The sequence below is a fragment of the Neomonachus schauinslandi genome, chromosome 5 (genome assembly GCF_002201575.2).
Source record: "Neomonachus schauinslandi chromosome 5, ASM220157v2, whole genome shotgun sequence".
NCBI classification, from domain to species: domain Eukaryota; kingdom Metazoa; phylum Chordata; class Mammalia; order Carnivora; family Phocidae; genus Neomonachus; species Neomonachus schauinslandi.
In genome coordinates, this window is record NC_058407.1 from 151,364,563 (window position 1) to 151,381,262 (window position 16,700).

General features: G+C 41.1%; 1 protein-coding gene across 1 annotated transcript in view; it reads right to left on the reverse strand.

The window, feature by feature from the left end:
* The window catches only part of SMG1 (SMG1 nonsense mediated mRNA decay associated PI3K related kinase), a 104,359-nt gene extending 88,242 nt beyond the window's left edge, over positions 1-16,117 (reverse strand). Inside the window, exon 1 of the mRNA XM_021698052.1 lies at positions 16,029-16,117. Within this exon, the coding sequence (XP_021553727.1) occupies positions 16,029-16,117 (89 nt within the window). The remainder of the gene's footprint in view (positions 1-16,028) is intronic.
* Positions 16,118-16,700: the final 583 nt, after the last annotated feature.

Consider the following 16,700-nt stretch of genomic DNA (forward strand, 5'->3'; position numbering starts at 1 on the left):
TCTCTCATTCTCTCTCTCAAATAAATAAATAAAATCTTTAAAAAAAATAAATAAATAAACCGAATGGACTGCAATTTAAAAAAAAAAAGAAAGAAATAATTTTGTTTATGCTAAATAAAAGTTCACCTAAAGGTTCGTGAATCTAAGGCACCATGTTAATTTGACTCACTTTCTCCTGGCCTTTATTTTTAACCCAAGCTAGCTGACTGCCTTAAAAAGAAACCCTGCTTCAGCTCCCATTTGTATCGCTTATCTTCTTCTTTTGTCAGCAAGTCCTGGAAGTACTTTAGAAACATCCCATTCAGCCTGGGAAATTGCCAAGATTGAAAGGAAATCTCTTACTCCATGACCTCCCTAGCAGAGGAAGGACAAAAAGACTGGAAGTCTACAAAGAAACCTGTCCACCCCTTCACCCACACCCCCTGAGGTTCTCCAGTTAAATGCCAAACATAGCCTGTTAAAACAGAGAAGATTAGAGAAGAATCACTAACAGTTAAATACTACAGAAATCCCAAAAGGAAGAGTCTTGAAACCAGACTGGGATTCTATAAGCAAGGAAAAGGCAGAGGGTTTTATCAGTATAAAAATGTGTGCAACTGGAGCGCCTGGGTGGCTCAGTCTGTTAAGCATCTGCCTTCAGCTCAGGTCATGATCCTGGGGTCCTGGGATCGAGTCCCACATCGAGCTCCTTGCTCGGCGGGGAGTCTGCTTCTCCCTCTCCCTGTCCCTCTTCCTGCCTCTCCCCCTGCTTGTGCTCTCTGTCAAATAAATAAATAAAATTAAAAAAAAAAAATGTGTGCAACCACCTTTAAAAAGTCCTGAAAATAGGCAAATACTGACTGTAGAGTTATTCAGATAAAGTTCCTCTAATAGACTCAAACGTACCCCCAAGGGACTGATATGCTTGTGAGATTCTCCAACAATTACATATTTTAAATCTTCCCTTTAAAAATAACCCTAAAAGGCACTGTAGTCTCTTTCAAAAATAAAGGTATGGGGGCGCCTGGGTGGCTCAGTCATTAAGCGTCTGCCTTCAGCTCAGGTCATGATCCCGGGATCCTGGGATCGAGCCCCGCATCGGGCTCCTGCTCAGTGGGGAGCCTGCTTCTCCCTCTCCCGCTCCCCCTGCTTGTGTTCCCTGTCTTGCTGTGTCTCTCTCTGTCAAATAAATAAATAAAATCTTTTAAAAAATTAAAATAAAATAAAGGTACTGTGTAAAAGTTAAACATTACAACTTTTTTTTTTCGGTGACACTGGTCAAGAAAAATGATGTGGTTGGGCGCCTGGGTGGCTCAGTTGGTTAAGCGACTGCCTTCGGCTCAGGTCATGATCCTGGAGTCCGGGGATCGAGTCCCGCATCGGGCTCCCTGCTCAGCGGGGAGTCTGCTTCTCCCTCTGACCCCCTCCCTCTCATGCTGTCTCTCATTCTCTCTCTCTCAAATAAATAAATAAAATCTTTAAAAAAAAAAAAAGAAAAATGATGTGGTTACCAAAAATCACTTGTAACACGTTAAGAAAAACCAAGTATTATGCAATTTAGACATGCATACTTTTAAAGAAAACCAGTATCAAGTTAGGCACTACTGCCACATGGTACGATACACCCTACAAATCTTGGGCATAGTCAAGGTTTTAGGGTATCAATAGAGCAATATTCTATCATGCAGCCCTTGATATGTAACGTATCTTAAATATGATGGCAATTATGGAAAAAACACTTACCGAATTTCATATTCCACACTAGTAATTCTTTTTTTTTTTTTAAGATTTTACTTACTCATTTGACAGAGAGAGCACACGTGCACAAGCAACGGGAGCGGCAGAAAGAGGAAGAGGGAGAAGCAGGCTCCCCACTGAGCAAAGAGCCCGATGCGGAGCTCGATCCCAGGACCCCGGGATCATGACCTGAACAGAAGGCAGACACCTAACCAACTGAGCCACCTACGCGCCCCTCCACACTAGTAATTCTTAAAAAGAGGAAGAAACTAACAAATATCTTCAGGGCATTCTCAAATTATACACATTACCCCTGCCCCAACCCTCTTAATAAATAAATATACCTTAGAGAAGAATCTAAAAAAACCTTGGTTCTATACTGAGACAACAGGTGGACTTTTTTTTTTTTTTTTAAGATTTTATTTATTTATTTGACAGAGAAAGACACAGCAAGAGAGGGAACACAAACGGGGAGTGGGAGAGGGAGACGCAGACTCCCTGCCGAGCAGGGAGCCCGATGCGGGGCTCGATCCCGGGACTCCAGGATCATGACCTGAGCTGAAGGCAGTCGCTTAACCAACTGAGCCACCCAGGCGCCCACAACAGGTGGACTTTTAAATGGACTCTGATTCCTTTCAACATCCCCTATAACACCTATAAGACCTAGCTCCGTAGGTCTCCTGATGTACGATGGTAAAGAAACATACTACCTGTAATCAGAGGTAAATACATAAGGTAAACTCTCCTACTTAAACACTGGGACCTCTGTTTTAGGGGTAATCTTGAAATAACTACTTCCTACTATTTAAATAAATAGAAAGGTCTCATAAATAAATCTCAAAAGATATGGCCTCCTATATCAATTAGCTGGGAAAGGAAGATACTTTTCAAAATAATCACACTATTCTTTTTTTTTTTTTAAGATTTTATTTATTTATTTGAGAGAGAGAGAATGAGAGCGAGCGAGTACATGAGAGGGGGGAGGGTCAGAGGGAGAAGCAGACTCCCTGCCAAGCAGGGAGCCCGATGCGGGACTCGATCCAGGGACTCCAGGATCATGACCTGAGCCGAAGGCAGTCGCTTAACCAACTGAGCCACCCAGGCGCCCCACACTATTCTTCTATTAGAAAATTCATTAAAGGAAGACAGTTTTGGTAGTTACTGAAACATACTAGCAAGTGGCAATCAAGTGCTGGGAAACACTGTGCTCAGCCACAGCAAGAAATATATTGAGGTATTTAAAACTATTTAGCCTTGGGGCACCTGGCTGGCTCCGTTGGTGGAGCGTGCAACTCTTGATCTCAGGGTGTGGGTTCGAGCCCCACAATGGGTGTAGAGATTACTTTAAAAAAAAAAAAAGACAAAATAAAAAAAAGTATTAAGCCTTAAGTTTAAGAAAGCTATGAAACAGTACAAAATCATCGCTTCAGCCACTTTAAACCCACAAGGTCTATACAAAAGGCATCTTTTTTTTATTGTCAGATTTTATACTAAACAAGTGGTTTAAAAATAGAAATCTTCGTAATTCCCTTTTACAACAAAAGAGAAAAATCAATGTTTCTAGATACAAAGTTTCTTAGGAGACAGCATTTACTGATTGAGTAAATTTACAGTGACATAATTTAAAATAGTACCAAAATCTCATGATAGCTTAATACTGTATATATTCTCATAAAAACGACATAAAATTTCATTAATTCCTATCTTTGTTCAGAAGATATATGTGGTTTTTTTTAAGTACTTCAAACTATTACAGTGGCAGAGTATATCCTTTCTATGATTTCATGATCTATCCTCCCTACTCCCTTTTTTATTTAAAGAACCCTGATTCTTTTTTTTAAGATTTTATTTATTTATTTGAGAGAGAGAGCACGAAGGGGGAAAGGGGAGAGGGAGAAGCAGACTCCCCACTGAACAGGGACCCGGATGTGGGGCTCAATCCCAGGACCCTGAGAACATGACCTAAGCCGAAGGCAGACGCTTAACCAACTAAGCCACCTAGGCGCCCACTCCCACTCCCTTTAAAACATTAATACCAGATGGTGGAGAAGAGGGGGAGCAATGCGGCATTCAACTGGAATTCTTAAAGAATTAGGTCTTTAAATTCCAACTGTATAATAAAAGTTAACCAAGGTACAAACTACCTTTTAATCCACACCTTCTCTATTTATTCCACTGGCACCTGCCCTCCAATGTATGCAAGTAGTCACAAAGATTAGATTCTTTTTTTTCTGGCTCATAATTTCAAGTGGCATCAAGTTCTTTAAGTGTGAACAGTAAGATAAAGAGAAAAAATATAGAATGATGCAGATTTACAGTCAAATTCCTCATTAGCCAACTTGAAGCAGGCTTACATAATGGTAAGCACACTAAAAAATGGAGAAAGAGAACCACTATTATACTGGAGAGCAATTAATTGCATATCCACACATTTTTTAAATAAATATCATTTATCACAATATTTCATATAAATAATATTTAAAACGACATACGCCACACCTAATAGAAATTTAACAATTATATGTGCTTCAATTCATATACACTGAATTATTCATACTCTTTATGAAATCTTTAGAATTACTACACACACGTGTGCACACACATGAGTACTAGAAGAAAAAAAATGAACTGATGAATCACTTAACTCTACCTTTGAAACTAGTAATAACTGTATGTTAATTAATTGAATGTAAATAAATAAATAAAATAAAATTTTATTTTCTTCTTTAAAGATTTTATTTATTGGGGTGCCTGGGTGGCCCAGTCAGTTAAGCGTCTGCCTTTGGCTCAGGTCATGATCCCAGAGTCCTGGGATCGAGCCCCACATCAGGCTCCCTGCTCCGCGGGAAGCCTGCTTCTCCCTCTCCCACTCCCCCTGCTTGTGTTCCCTCTCTCGCTGTGTCTCTCTCTGTCAAATAAATAAAATCTTTAAAAATATATTTTTTTTTTATTTATTTACTTGTCAGAGAGAGCGAGTGCACAAGCAGGAGGAGCAGCAGCAGAGGAAGAAGCAGGCTCCCCAATGAGCAAGGAGCCTGATACAGGACTCAATCCCAGGACCCTGGGATCATGACCTGAGCAGAAGGCAGATGCTTAACTGACTGAGCCACCCGGGTGCCCCAATAAAATCTTTAAAAAAGTATACAGTAAGTTAAAAAAAAAAAGAAATGTGAACTAGAGTGTGAGTGTGCGGATGCATGTAATAAATTCCAAAACTTTTTGAGGAAGAGATAAAAGAGGGAGGATCTTTGAAATTCCAAATTTGATTCAGACATGGCAACATCTAAACAGCATTTGTGTAGCACTTAAATAATTTTGAAAGTCATCTTCCAAACCTGAACCCCCATAACCCTACATCTTAGGGAAGGCAAGAATTACCTCCTGAGAGGAACAACTGGGTAGTGCCAATACAAAGGACCTTTGTCTTCCCATTTTTACTCCACTGTTATTTTCATGACACCAGCCTCTCCTAAGATAAATATATGTGAAGGATCAATACTAAATAAAAATGCACATACTCTTAAAAATAAATACACCTGAAAGAGGAACATAAAACACACCGGTTCTATTTCTAACTTCTCCAATGCAATTATACTACGACAGCAAATGGATTTTTATATGAACTAAGTGTGGGAAGAACAGCACTACTGGTGTAATTTTTATATCCTAATAACAGTAAAAATATAGGGAATACTAGCATTCCAGTAACTATACAAGATAGGCCACTTAAATAAAGGCTTCTTTTACAAAACTTTGTTTTACAGTCCGCCATTTGGTTACTCTCCACACATACAACCTTTATTAAACATAACTTCAATTTTAATTTCAGTATTTTTTTACGATTTTATTTATTTGAGAGAGAGAGAGTGAAAACACGGGCAGGGTGAGAGGCAGATGGAGACAGAGAGAATCCCAAGCAGACTTCCTGCTAAGCACAGAGCATGACTTGGGGCTCGATTTCACAGCTCTGAGATCATGACCTGAGCCAAAGTAAGAGTTGGATGCTGAACCAACTGAGCCACCCAGGTGTCCCTTTATTTCAGTATTTTCAAAAAAAGGAACAAGATATCACACATTAAAATGCTATCAATAAAAAAATAAAATGCTATCAATATTTCAAATTATGACAGAATTAATCATTTTTTCATGGTCAGAATTCTAACTCAAGTCCTTCAAAAACAATACTGTCTTAAGGTGGATTTCTTTTTTTTTTTTTTTTAAGTAAACTCTACTCTCAGCATGTGGCTTAAACTCAACCCTGAGGTCAAGAGTCACATGCTCTAAAACTGAGCTAGTCAGATGACCCAAGGTAGATTCCTTTAAACCCGACTAAAGAATAAACACTGAATCTCAAGTTTCATAGTCCTGCTGTTGGGGAACCTGCTACACTTTTATTTTTCTTCACATTTACTTGAAGAATATAAAGACAGGCAAGAAAAATTCAACTGCACTATACTATGTGATACTGGTGAGCACTGGGATATTTTTTTTATCAGAATCTAACATAGGGGCACCTGGGTGGCTCAGTCGTTAAGCGTCTGCCTTCGGCTCAGGTCATGGTCCCAGGGTCCTGGGATCGAGCCCCACATCGGGCTCTCTGCTCGGCGGGAAGCCTGCTTCTCCCTCTCCCACTCCCCCCGCTTGTGTTCCCTCTCTCGCTGTGTCTCTGTCAAATAAATAAAATCTTTAAAAAAAAAAAAAAATCTAACATAATCAGTCCCATTCTATAGAAATTTGACACCTTTCCCACAATTAATAGGTTTTTCTGTCTGAATCTGGCAAATCTCAGGAAGCCAACATAAAATCTGGCATTAGGGCAATGAATCTGAATGTCCAGTGTTAGAATCAAAACAAAGAGTCTGGGAATAAAGTGTTGCACTTGAGACAAGAATTCCAGGATTCATTATTATCAGGAACATAAAACAGGGAGACCCTCAAAAGAAGAACACCAAGAGTTGTTCATGGGTTGTTTCAAAGAACTAAATATTCCAAGATGAAAGTTAAAATTTTAAACACACACACACACACACAAACACATCCATCTTTTAAAATCAGATGGGAGGGGGCGTCTGCCTTTGGCTCAGGTTGTGATCTCGAGGTCCTGGGATCCAGCCGGGCAATGGGCTCCCTGCTCAGTAGGGAGACTGCTTCTTCCTCTCTCCCTGCTTGTGCTCTCTCTTCTCAAATAAACAAAATCTTTTATAAATAAATAAATAAATAAATAAATAAATAAATAAATAAATAAATAAATAAATAAAATCAGATTGGGGCACCTGGCTGGCTCAGTGAGTAGAGTATTAAGCTCTCGATCTCAGGGTCATGAGTTCAAGCCCCATGTTGCACATGAGGCCTACTTAAAAATAACAAAAAGGGGCCAACTTAATTAAAAATAACAAAAAATAAAATCAGAAGATTAAAATGCTAAAGATAATATAGAAAAACAAATTTTCAAGGAACAAATTTAAATAAAAGGGAAAAAATTAAATTCAAAAGAGCTTCGGTAAAAAAGACAATGTTGCCAATGCTGTCATATATGGAGGAAAAATGAGTATCTTGTCAGTATATAATCCAAGCCATATTTATTAGTGGAACCTTCTTCCCATTCAATAGAAAAGGTATTAAGTATTTTGGATTTTTAAAAATATGCAAACACACATGAATATAAATTATCTTAGACCATTGTAGAGCCATTAGTAATTTTTTTGTGAACTCTAAGAGCACTGCTGAGGTTCTTTTGAGATGCTTAAAAGAGAGGCACCTGAGTGGCTCAGTCAGTTAAGCACTGGACTCTTGATCAGGGTCGTGAGATCAAGTCCTGAATTGGGCTCCGCACTCAGTGCTGAGTCCACTTGAAATTCTCTCTCTCCCTCTCCCTTTGCCCCTCCCTCCTGCCTGCCCATGCTTTCTAAATAAATAAAATCTTTTTTAAAAAAAGATGCTGGGGCACGTGGGCAGCTCAGTCGGTGAAGCGTCTGCCTTCAGCTCAGGTCATGATCCCAGAGGTCCTGGGATCGAGCCCCACTTCGGGCTCCCTGCTCCGCTGGGAGTCTGCTCCTCCCTCTGCCTGCCAATCCCCCTGTCTCATTCTCTCTCTCTCTTTCACTCAAATAAATAAATAAAACCTTAAAAAAATAAAATAAAAATTAAAAAAGATGCTAAAAAGAAAGAAAAGGAGAAGTAGTGTCTCTTCTTATAAACAAAGAAATACGGCGCCTGAGTGGCTCAGTTGGTTGAGTGACTGCCTTCGGCTCGGGTCATGATCCTGGAGTCCCGGGATCAAGTCCCGCATCCGGCTCCCTGTTAGGCAGGGAGTCTGCTTCTCCCTCTCCCGCTCCCCCTCTTGTGCTCTCTCTCTCTCAAATAAATAAATAAAATCTTTAAAAAAGGGGCGCCTGGGTGGCTCAGTCGTTAAGCGTCTGCCTTCGGCTCAGGTCATGATCCCAGGGTCCTTGGGATCAAGCCCCGCATCAGGCTCCCTGGTCAGCAGGAGGCCTGCTTCTCCCTCTCCCGCTCCCCCTGCTTGTGTTCCCTCTCTTGCTCTCTGTCAAATAAATAAATAAAATCTTAAAAAAAAAAAATAACATAACTTAGGAAGTTCCATACCAAAAAACAAAACAAAACAAAATTTATTCTGACCAGAAACCTCTCTAAAAAAAAGATTTTTAAAATAAACACAAAAAAGCCTTTAGGGGCACCTGGGTGGCTCAGTCGGTTGAGCTTTTGGCTTAGGTCATGATCTCAGGGTCCTGGGATCCGGTCTGCATTGGGCTCCGCACTCAGAGGGGAGCCTGCTTCAGGATACTCTCTCCCTCTGCTCCTCCCCCAGCCCGCTCTCTAATACATAAATCTTTAAATAAATAAACAAATATGGGAAGCCTTTAAAAGGTTTTTAAATAGGGGCGCTTGGGTGGCTCAGTCAGTTAAACATCTGACTCGATTTCAGCTCAGGTCATGATCTCAGGGTTGTGAGACTGAGCCCCACACGGGGCTCTGCATTGGGTGTGGAGCCTGCTTAAGATCCTCCCTCTCCCTCTCCCTCTGCCCCTTTTTCTCTCTCTCTCAAAAATAAAATATTAATAAATAAAAGTTTTTAAAATAAACATGAGGGGGCGCCTGGGTGGCTCAGATGGTTAAGCGTCTGCCTTCGGCTCAGGTCATGATCCCAGCGTCCTGGGATCGAGTCCCGCATCGGGCTCCCTGCTCCTTGGGAGCCTGCTTCTCCCTCTGCCTCTCTCTCTCTCTCTGTCTCTCATGAATAAATAAATAAAATCTTAAAAAAAAAAAAATTATAAAAAAAAAAAACAAACATGAGATCCTAGACATACTATGTTAATATGAATAGCAACATTAAGCTCCAAATAAAAAAATAATTTCCAACAAGAATACAATTCCCTTGGGGCGCCTGCGTAGCTGTCGTTAAGGGTCTGCCTTCGGCTCAGGTCATGATCCCAGGGTCCTGGGATCAAGCCCTGCATTGGGCTCCCCGCTCCTCAGGAAGCCTGCTTCTCCCTCTTCCACTCACCCTGCTTCTGTTCCCTGTCAAATAAATAAATAAAAAATCTTAAAAAAAAAAATACAATTCCCTTTTTTGAAAAGGTATGAAGATTAATATGAAAAAAGTAATTCACCATGTTGAGAAATCTGTTGATTCTGGAAAATTTTTTTTTTTACTTTTTTCTGTAAGCTCTACTCCCAACATGGAAGTTGATTGCAACTCAGGACCCCGAAATCAAGAGTCGCATGCTCTCTACTGACCGAGCCAGCCAGGTGCCCCTGGTTCTGGAAAATTTTTATTTTTCATTCATTCCCCATCAGCAGGCATACAACAAGGACTCAGGCATTCTAGTGGAATGCCAGAAGGGACAACCCAGTGCTTAACTTTTTAGTGATTAGATTGTTTAAATAATGTACATATATGTACAATAGATATGGGGTAAGATGTCAATGTGTAAAAGACCTTTAAATATGTGAGCAAGGTATTTTTTTCAATATGGATAAAACCTATGAATCTTAAATGAAAGTATTTTTTCTTCTGTAAAAGATCTGGCGACACTAGAACAATGTCTCTTTAAACCTGTTCAATCAGCTTATTTAAATTGCTGCCTCAGGCTAACCTGCTCTACAAGGAACAGCTCCCCTCAAAATGCCTCCCACAGTAACAGTGTTATAAACTAGAGTTAACTCTAAATACAAATTTGCAGAATTCCATTTTCATGTATTTACTTGAGGAAGGACCCTCAAATATCGAGTGTATACTATTTTTTAAGTAAGCTCATGACCCCAAGATCAAGAGTCACATGCTCTACCAACTGAGCCAGCCAGGCATCCCTAGTAACTGATGCACTAGCAGGTAAGAAGGGATGCAGAGGTAAAACCATTAAGATGCATGCACATGTGAAAGTCGTGTTTTATTGGGGATGACACACAGGAAAATTTCATACAGTGTTATGTGCAATGAAGAAAACCCAGGATGAAATGTTAGAGAAGGACACCTCTTCTCAGTGAGGGGTGACATTTACGCTGAGACAGCATGAGGGCATCCAGGTCATTGTACTCTGAGAAGAGCAATCCAGACAGTAGCTACAAAGCAAGAACAGTGCATGCAAAGGCCCTAAGGCAGAAATGAACTTCGGGAGTGCTTTAGGGCAAGTAAGACACAGAAGCAGGGGAGAAAAGGACAGACTCAGCCCTCAGGGACTTAAGAGATCAATCACTTAAGTGATAAGCACAAGTTAGCTTTCACTGTAGAACTGCTGCAAGAGAAGAGGGATCACAGAGGGCAGAAGTAGCAGGGTAGGAATTTTAAGGTAAGTACAAGGTTTAAACTGGGCAGAGCCTGGAAAACAAATAAGCAGCAGTAGGTATCCAGAGGGTAAAGAAAGGTACATGAACCTGCAGCTGACAGGAATAAACTTAGCCAAGAAGAGGCGATCTTGTGTATCCCAGGACTAAAAGGTCTGAAGAAGTTAAGGAGCAAGCCACCATCTCAAACTGTTTTCAAATGATCTTTAGATATCCCAAGAAAGTATGTTTATAGCAAAAAAAAAAAAAAAAAAAGAAATATGTTGAAGACAACAAGATTATCAATCCACAGAAACTATAAGTTGGTAATAAATCATAAGAATATTCTAAGATTTCCTTTCTACAGTAAATTTTAAGGCAAGATCTACCTGTACACAGTTGGGGGGTTGGGGAGCAGGGGTGGAAAGGGAGTGTAATCCAACTGAAAATCAATTATGTATCTGTATCTTGAGTGGGGTCATACACTTGTCAAAATTCACTTAAGATCTATACATATGTCAATATCATCTAAAAAAAAGTAACAGTGGAGTACAAAAAAGAATTCAGGAGAGGAAATACACAATCAACTAATACAAATGGAGAAAAACTAACACTATAAAAACACAAATGTCAAAATAGGAACTTAATAGGTTACACTCCACATTTTTAAAAATTAAAGTGTAATAAACTTGAATATTTCATATAGAAACTAAACCACAAAATACCTGCAATCTCTACTGTTAGGCCTCATACCAAAGGTGATATGTTTTATTCTGTAGTCCCCCAAAAAAATGAGCTGAGAAAACTTTAAGATAGCCAAAGACAGGTAACCAAAATAGTAACAACATGAAGAGACACCAAACAACTGCTTGTGTGAACCCATAAAGGGAGGTGCACTGAAAAGAACCCCAGGGATTTATTTTAGGTGATTAGAAAAAGTAAGAAAGGCAAGTAAGCAGATATCTACTATATGCAAGGCAGTGAAGGCAGAAAATCTTAAATTTAAAAGTAGTGAGAATTCAAATAAACCAACAAACAAAAAGCAAAAACACACCCATAAATACAGAGAACAAACTGATGGCTGCCAGAGGGGAGCAGGGTGGGGGAATGGGAAAATGGGTGAAGTGGAGTGAGAGATACACGCTTCCAGTTCTGGAGTAAGAGGAATAAAAGGTACAGCATAAGGAATATAGGGGACAAAAAAAAAAGTTGTGAGAATTCATTGTTCACAAAAGACACCATGGGGGGCGCCTGGGTGGCTCAGTCGTTAAGCATCTGCCTTCGGCTCAGGTCATGATCCCAGGGTCCTGGGATCGAGCCCCGCATCGGGCTCCCTGCTCCGCGGGAAGCCTGTTTCTCCCTCTCTCACTCCCCCTGCTTTTGTTGCCTCTCTCACTGTGTCTCTCTTTGTCAAATAAATAAATAAATAAATAAATAAAACCTTTAAAAAAAAAAAGACACCATGGACCACACTATACTTTCTGTGTATGATCATTCCATTTAAGAGTCCTAACCTAAACTGAATTGTGAGCAGACCATCCTCAATCAACACCAGATAACTCATGAGGGGCTTTTGCTTATGGAAATTCCCACATACTGGGCTGAATACTTTTGTCTGAATTTAAATCATGAATTACAAACAGAATATTCAGGTATTTAGCAGTCTCTTTAAGCTATGATTCAAGGCCTACAATACAGCTCCAATATAGCTTTGGACCTCTATCTCTTATCTGTACCACTCCTCAAAACTACCCCATCCTTCTAATCAAACTGGAAATTTTTTACCAAGGACAACTTGCATTTGCCACTTCCTTACTTACTTTGGGGGGGGGGGTTGAGAACCCCCCAAATTTACTGTCAAAATAGATCAATTTCATGATCCTGCTGCTCCCTTCTCAACTGCACAGTTTTTCATCCTCTGGCTCTCCAGGTTTTAAACTCTATTAATTACATATAAAAATATCAAAAATTATATCACAATTAATATCCATATAATACTTCACCTTTCCCAAGTCCTTTCTCCCATATTAACCTATAACCTCCTTAAACATAGTGGCTCTATTAGTCATAAAAATCCCTCAAGGATCAATATTTCCTAAAGCCAAATGTTTTCATTGCATTAGAATGTTACATAATCTCCTGTTATTAAAATACCGTCCAGTTATGGTCCCAACTTAAAAAGGAACCAAAACAGAAGGGGAAAAAAGGTTCAATTTAAGGATGTAATTGCCAAATGTTTCATGAAGCATATGTTTTATTTTATAATGGAAAACACAAACTTTCCCCACAAATTAAACACCCATACACAGTTATCTGATAAACCCCCATAGTGTACTTAAAAATCTGTGGTACAGAACTGGTAACCATTAAATTCTACTAAAGCTCTATTTATGGTTATAAAATATGTAACTCCACTTCATTTTTCTTTAATGTATTTCACTGTATTATGTATCTGTGGACATCAAATAGTATACAGATTCATAAAAGGCTGAAGAGACAACTCTGATTTCAAAAATCCAGTTTCTCACAATGCCAGACATACTAGTTTCTGGCTTTTCTACCTTCACAACACTCTTCCTGTTTTTTGGTCTGTGACAACAGAGAATAAAGGTACTTGTACTTTTGATAACTTTAATCTGTCTACATTCTACCAAAAATGGAAGCTATTTTTAATATACAGTTTTATCATTATAGAACTGTAGAAAGGTTTTAAGTTTGGGCACTGTAAAACATCCAATATAAATCTGTTAAAGTTCTAAGACTCCCAAGTGTAGAAGTAAAATCTTGTTTTCTGTTGACCTGAATGCTTCCGAACTAATCTATATTTGACTCCAATGTCAAATTAGTCATGTCATTTTGGAATATTAAAACATATAATAATTATATATTTACTTTCAAAAAGTCATTCCAATCTCTATCTTGATTGGTACAACTAGAAGATTATATTCCAAAACAAAGTCAAGAAAAGGACATACTTTGGCTAGTGGCAATGATAAAACCATTCATTTTGCCTAATCATTCTTAAATCTTAATTGAGAGTATAGTGAATGAAAAGGAAGACTATCAACCAGTGCTTTATAAATGCTTTCTGCTAAAGGTAGGCTTCTATCAAGGATGGGCTTGCTCTTTTGCCATTTGACACTAGTCTATTCAGCCACCTGGAACACTTCCTGTCAATATGTGTGAAGATCACGTGTGGCCATGACTGGCTCAACAGTCGGTTTCCAAACTGACAAATTAACACTAAGAGAAACCGAAAAGAATTGTTTTTTTATACCCCACTTGTTCAAAAGTCTAAACCTAAGAAAATAATAAAAATAAAATCAGAGAAGTAATGGTACAGAAAGGCAAATAATTTTTCTAAAAACCAAAATGATTCACATGCACCATAAGCAATCTGCCTGCATTTGAAGATGTTTAGAAAAATAAATAAATATCCATTTAAACCAAACCTCTATTCTGTCAGTTAACTGGAGTCTGTCACCTTTCTGAAGAGCGGACAGAATAACAACCTCAAATTTAACTTATGAAAATTATAACTTGGCAAACAAGGTTCTTTACTGGCTGTTTAACAAAACAACTATGGCAACCCCACAAATAAATCAAGTTCTGCTATGGGATACTGTCCTTACTTCTCCATTCCCTCTTCTACAAAAAAGTCAGATATTTCCAACATCCTAACTGTTACGTTAAACTCCATGTAACGAACTATATCTCACAGTATCCCTCTACCTAGGCAATAAGTTCTGAGACTTTGTTACAGAGAATAGCTTCAAAGAAAGCATACATCCTCTCCCCAACAAACACACCACACACAGCCAAGAAATAGAACACCTGAAAGAAGAAAACATGGATAATATTAATAATCCATATATTCTATAAATATATAAGCCATTCCGTTTCTTATCTGTCAAATGAAGTCAAGTGACCCCAGCAGGTGGCTGCAACTTCACTACTCCATTTATTTAGAATTACAAGCTACAATTCATTCTTTTCCAAAAGCTCTAGGATTATTTGTGAGGAGCACTTCAGTCTTGTAAAGGGATACTAAATTTTTTCATATACGCTGACCACAATACTGCAAAATAATGGAAAATCCACCGTCAAAGAGCTGTCAAATTCAAGCTCATTAATCATCTAATTTCATTAGATGATAGAAAAAAAACCTATTTCACACATTTCAATGAAAATATAAAACAACTAAGAATATCAATTACAGATAACAATTACTTAAACTAGTCAACTGATTGTACTTAAAGCATTCACAAACCCTAAGTGGTAAAGGACAAGTAAAGCTATGCTTTTCAAACAATTTTTTTTTAAACTACTTAACTTCTCAATTCTAGAGTCAAGCATTAACTTTTAAAGTCACCTAGTTATATACAAATGTTCTCAACAGACATAAGATTTGGGAAGGCACATTAAACAGACTAAGATTTGTTACCACCCATTCACCCAAAAGATTTTTCTATCAAGTCTTAAAATGTTACATTCTAACATCTTAACAAATTATTTCCAGCACTGCTGAAGTTACATGTAACCATCAGGAAGCCAAAGTCATCCCAACAAACTGTCTTAACACTTACTTGACCAGTTACAGGTCCATCATAATTCAAGTGTGCTTCAAAGTACGAAAACTCCACGAATCAACTAACCCTAAAACATTATATACATTTAGGAAGTTTTTCTAGACACTCAGTCCTAAATTAGACACAAGTGTGCCCCATGATTAATGATATACAAACAAAAAGTGTATATAAAAAAAGTTGATGCTCCAAATATATTCAATTCCAAGGAGGCTCCAAAGAGGTCTGAGACCAAATGCCCTCCATGCAAGAGGAAATTCTCTACTCCTCTCAGGGTCTGCTCAAAACACCAAGTATGAATTGCTCTCCACCAGAGGAACTGCCCCTGCACTTGGGGAAAACTTCATTTCCCAGGACGAGAGTGGTCGGCCTCATCAACAGTCACAACCTCATTTCATGCCCCACAACTGCCCTGCCCAAAGTCAGATTAAACCCCTGGAGTGTTGGGGGTTTTGTTTCTTGAAATATTAACACGTGGGGGGGAGGGCTCACAGAAGGGATCATAGTTAAGGAGCTCTTTTACGTGGGGTCTTAGAGGATGAGGGACCAAAAAGTAAATGGGTAACAGAGAGGGTCCTGGACTCCCAGGATCCCCCAACTCAAATTCCAACTTGGTGGGTGGTAACCAGAAAGTCCCCCACCACCACCAGGCCCCTTTCTTCACCCTTCTTGACCCAACTCCTAGGCCAGTGCCTTTGCCGGGCGCCCTGGGTCTCAGCTCCAGCCCCGAAACTGAAATGCAGAGAGGGGAGACATTTAGGCCTCGCCTCCCACGGCCTTCCTCCCCCAGCCGGGGCGGGAGGGGACCCAGGAAGCCGCGCTCGGTTCCCGGGGGGGGGAGTGGAGGGCCTAGGCCGCGCCTCCCAGCCGGATGGCCCTAGGCCTCGGCCCGCCCGAGGCGGGGCCCGGGGGTCGGGGCGGCGGACTGGGTGCCGGCTCACCCACCTGGGTTGCCAGTCATTCCAGCTCCGCGGGTACTTGGTGCCGCCGCCGCCGCCGCTGCTCAGCCGAGACCCCGGGGCTCTGCGGCTCATTACCTTCCCCGACACGACATGGCCAAGCGCCGCCGCCCAAAGAAGCGCGAGTCGCCGCCCGAACCGACCGCCGCCGACACTCCGCTCCCGCCCGGGGCTTAGGAGGAAGCCGAAGAGGAGGAGGAGGAGATGGAGGAGGCGGCAGAGGGCGGGGGAGGCGGACGGCCGTTCCGGGTTCCGCCTGAGCCCGCAGCGCAGGACGAGGAGGGGGGGGTGGCGCCGCAAGGGGGAGGCGGAGGAAGAGGAGGCGACGTCGAGGGCGAGGGCGGCCCGCGACGCCGGGACCCAAGAGGAAGAGGACGGCGAGGAGGAGGCGGTGGCGGCGGCTCCTCACGCTCACACAGCCACGGCTTCCCCGCCTCCCGGCTCCGCCCGCCGCGCCGCCGCTACCGCACGGCATGCTGGGAGCGAGGGGCGGGGCCGGCGCCCGCCGGACCAGGAGGGGGCGGGGCCGGCTACGGGGGCGGGGCCGTCCACGGGGGGCGGGGCGGGACCGTCCACGGGGTGCGGGGCGGGGCCGGGCGGGCGTGGCGAGCGGGTCGTCCTCCCGCGCCCGGAGCTTGCCTCCACTCCCCGGGGACCG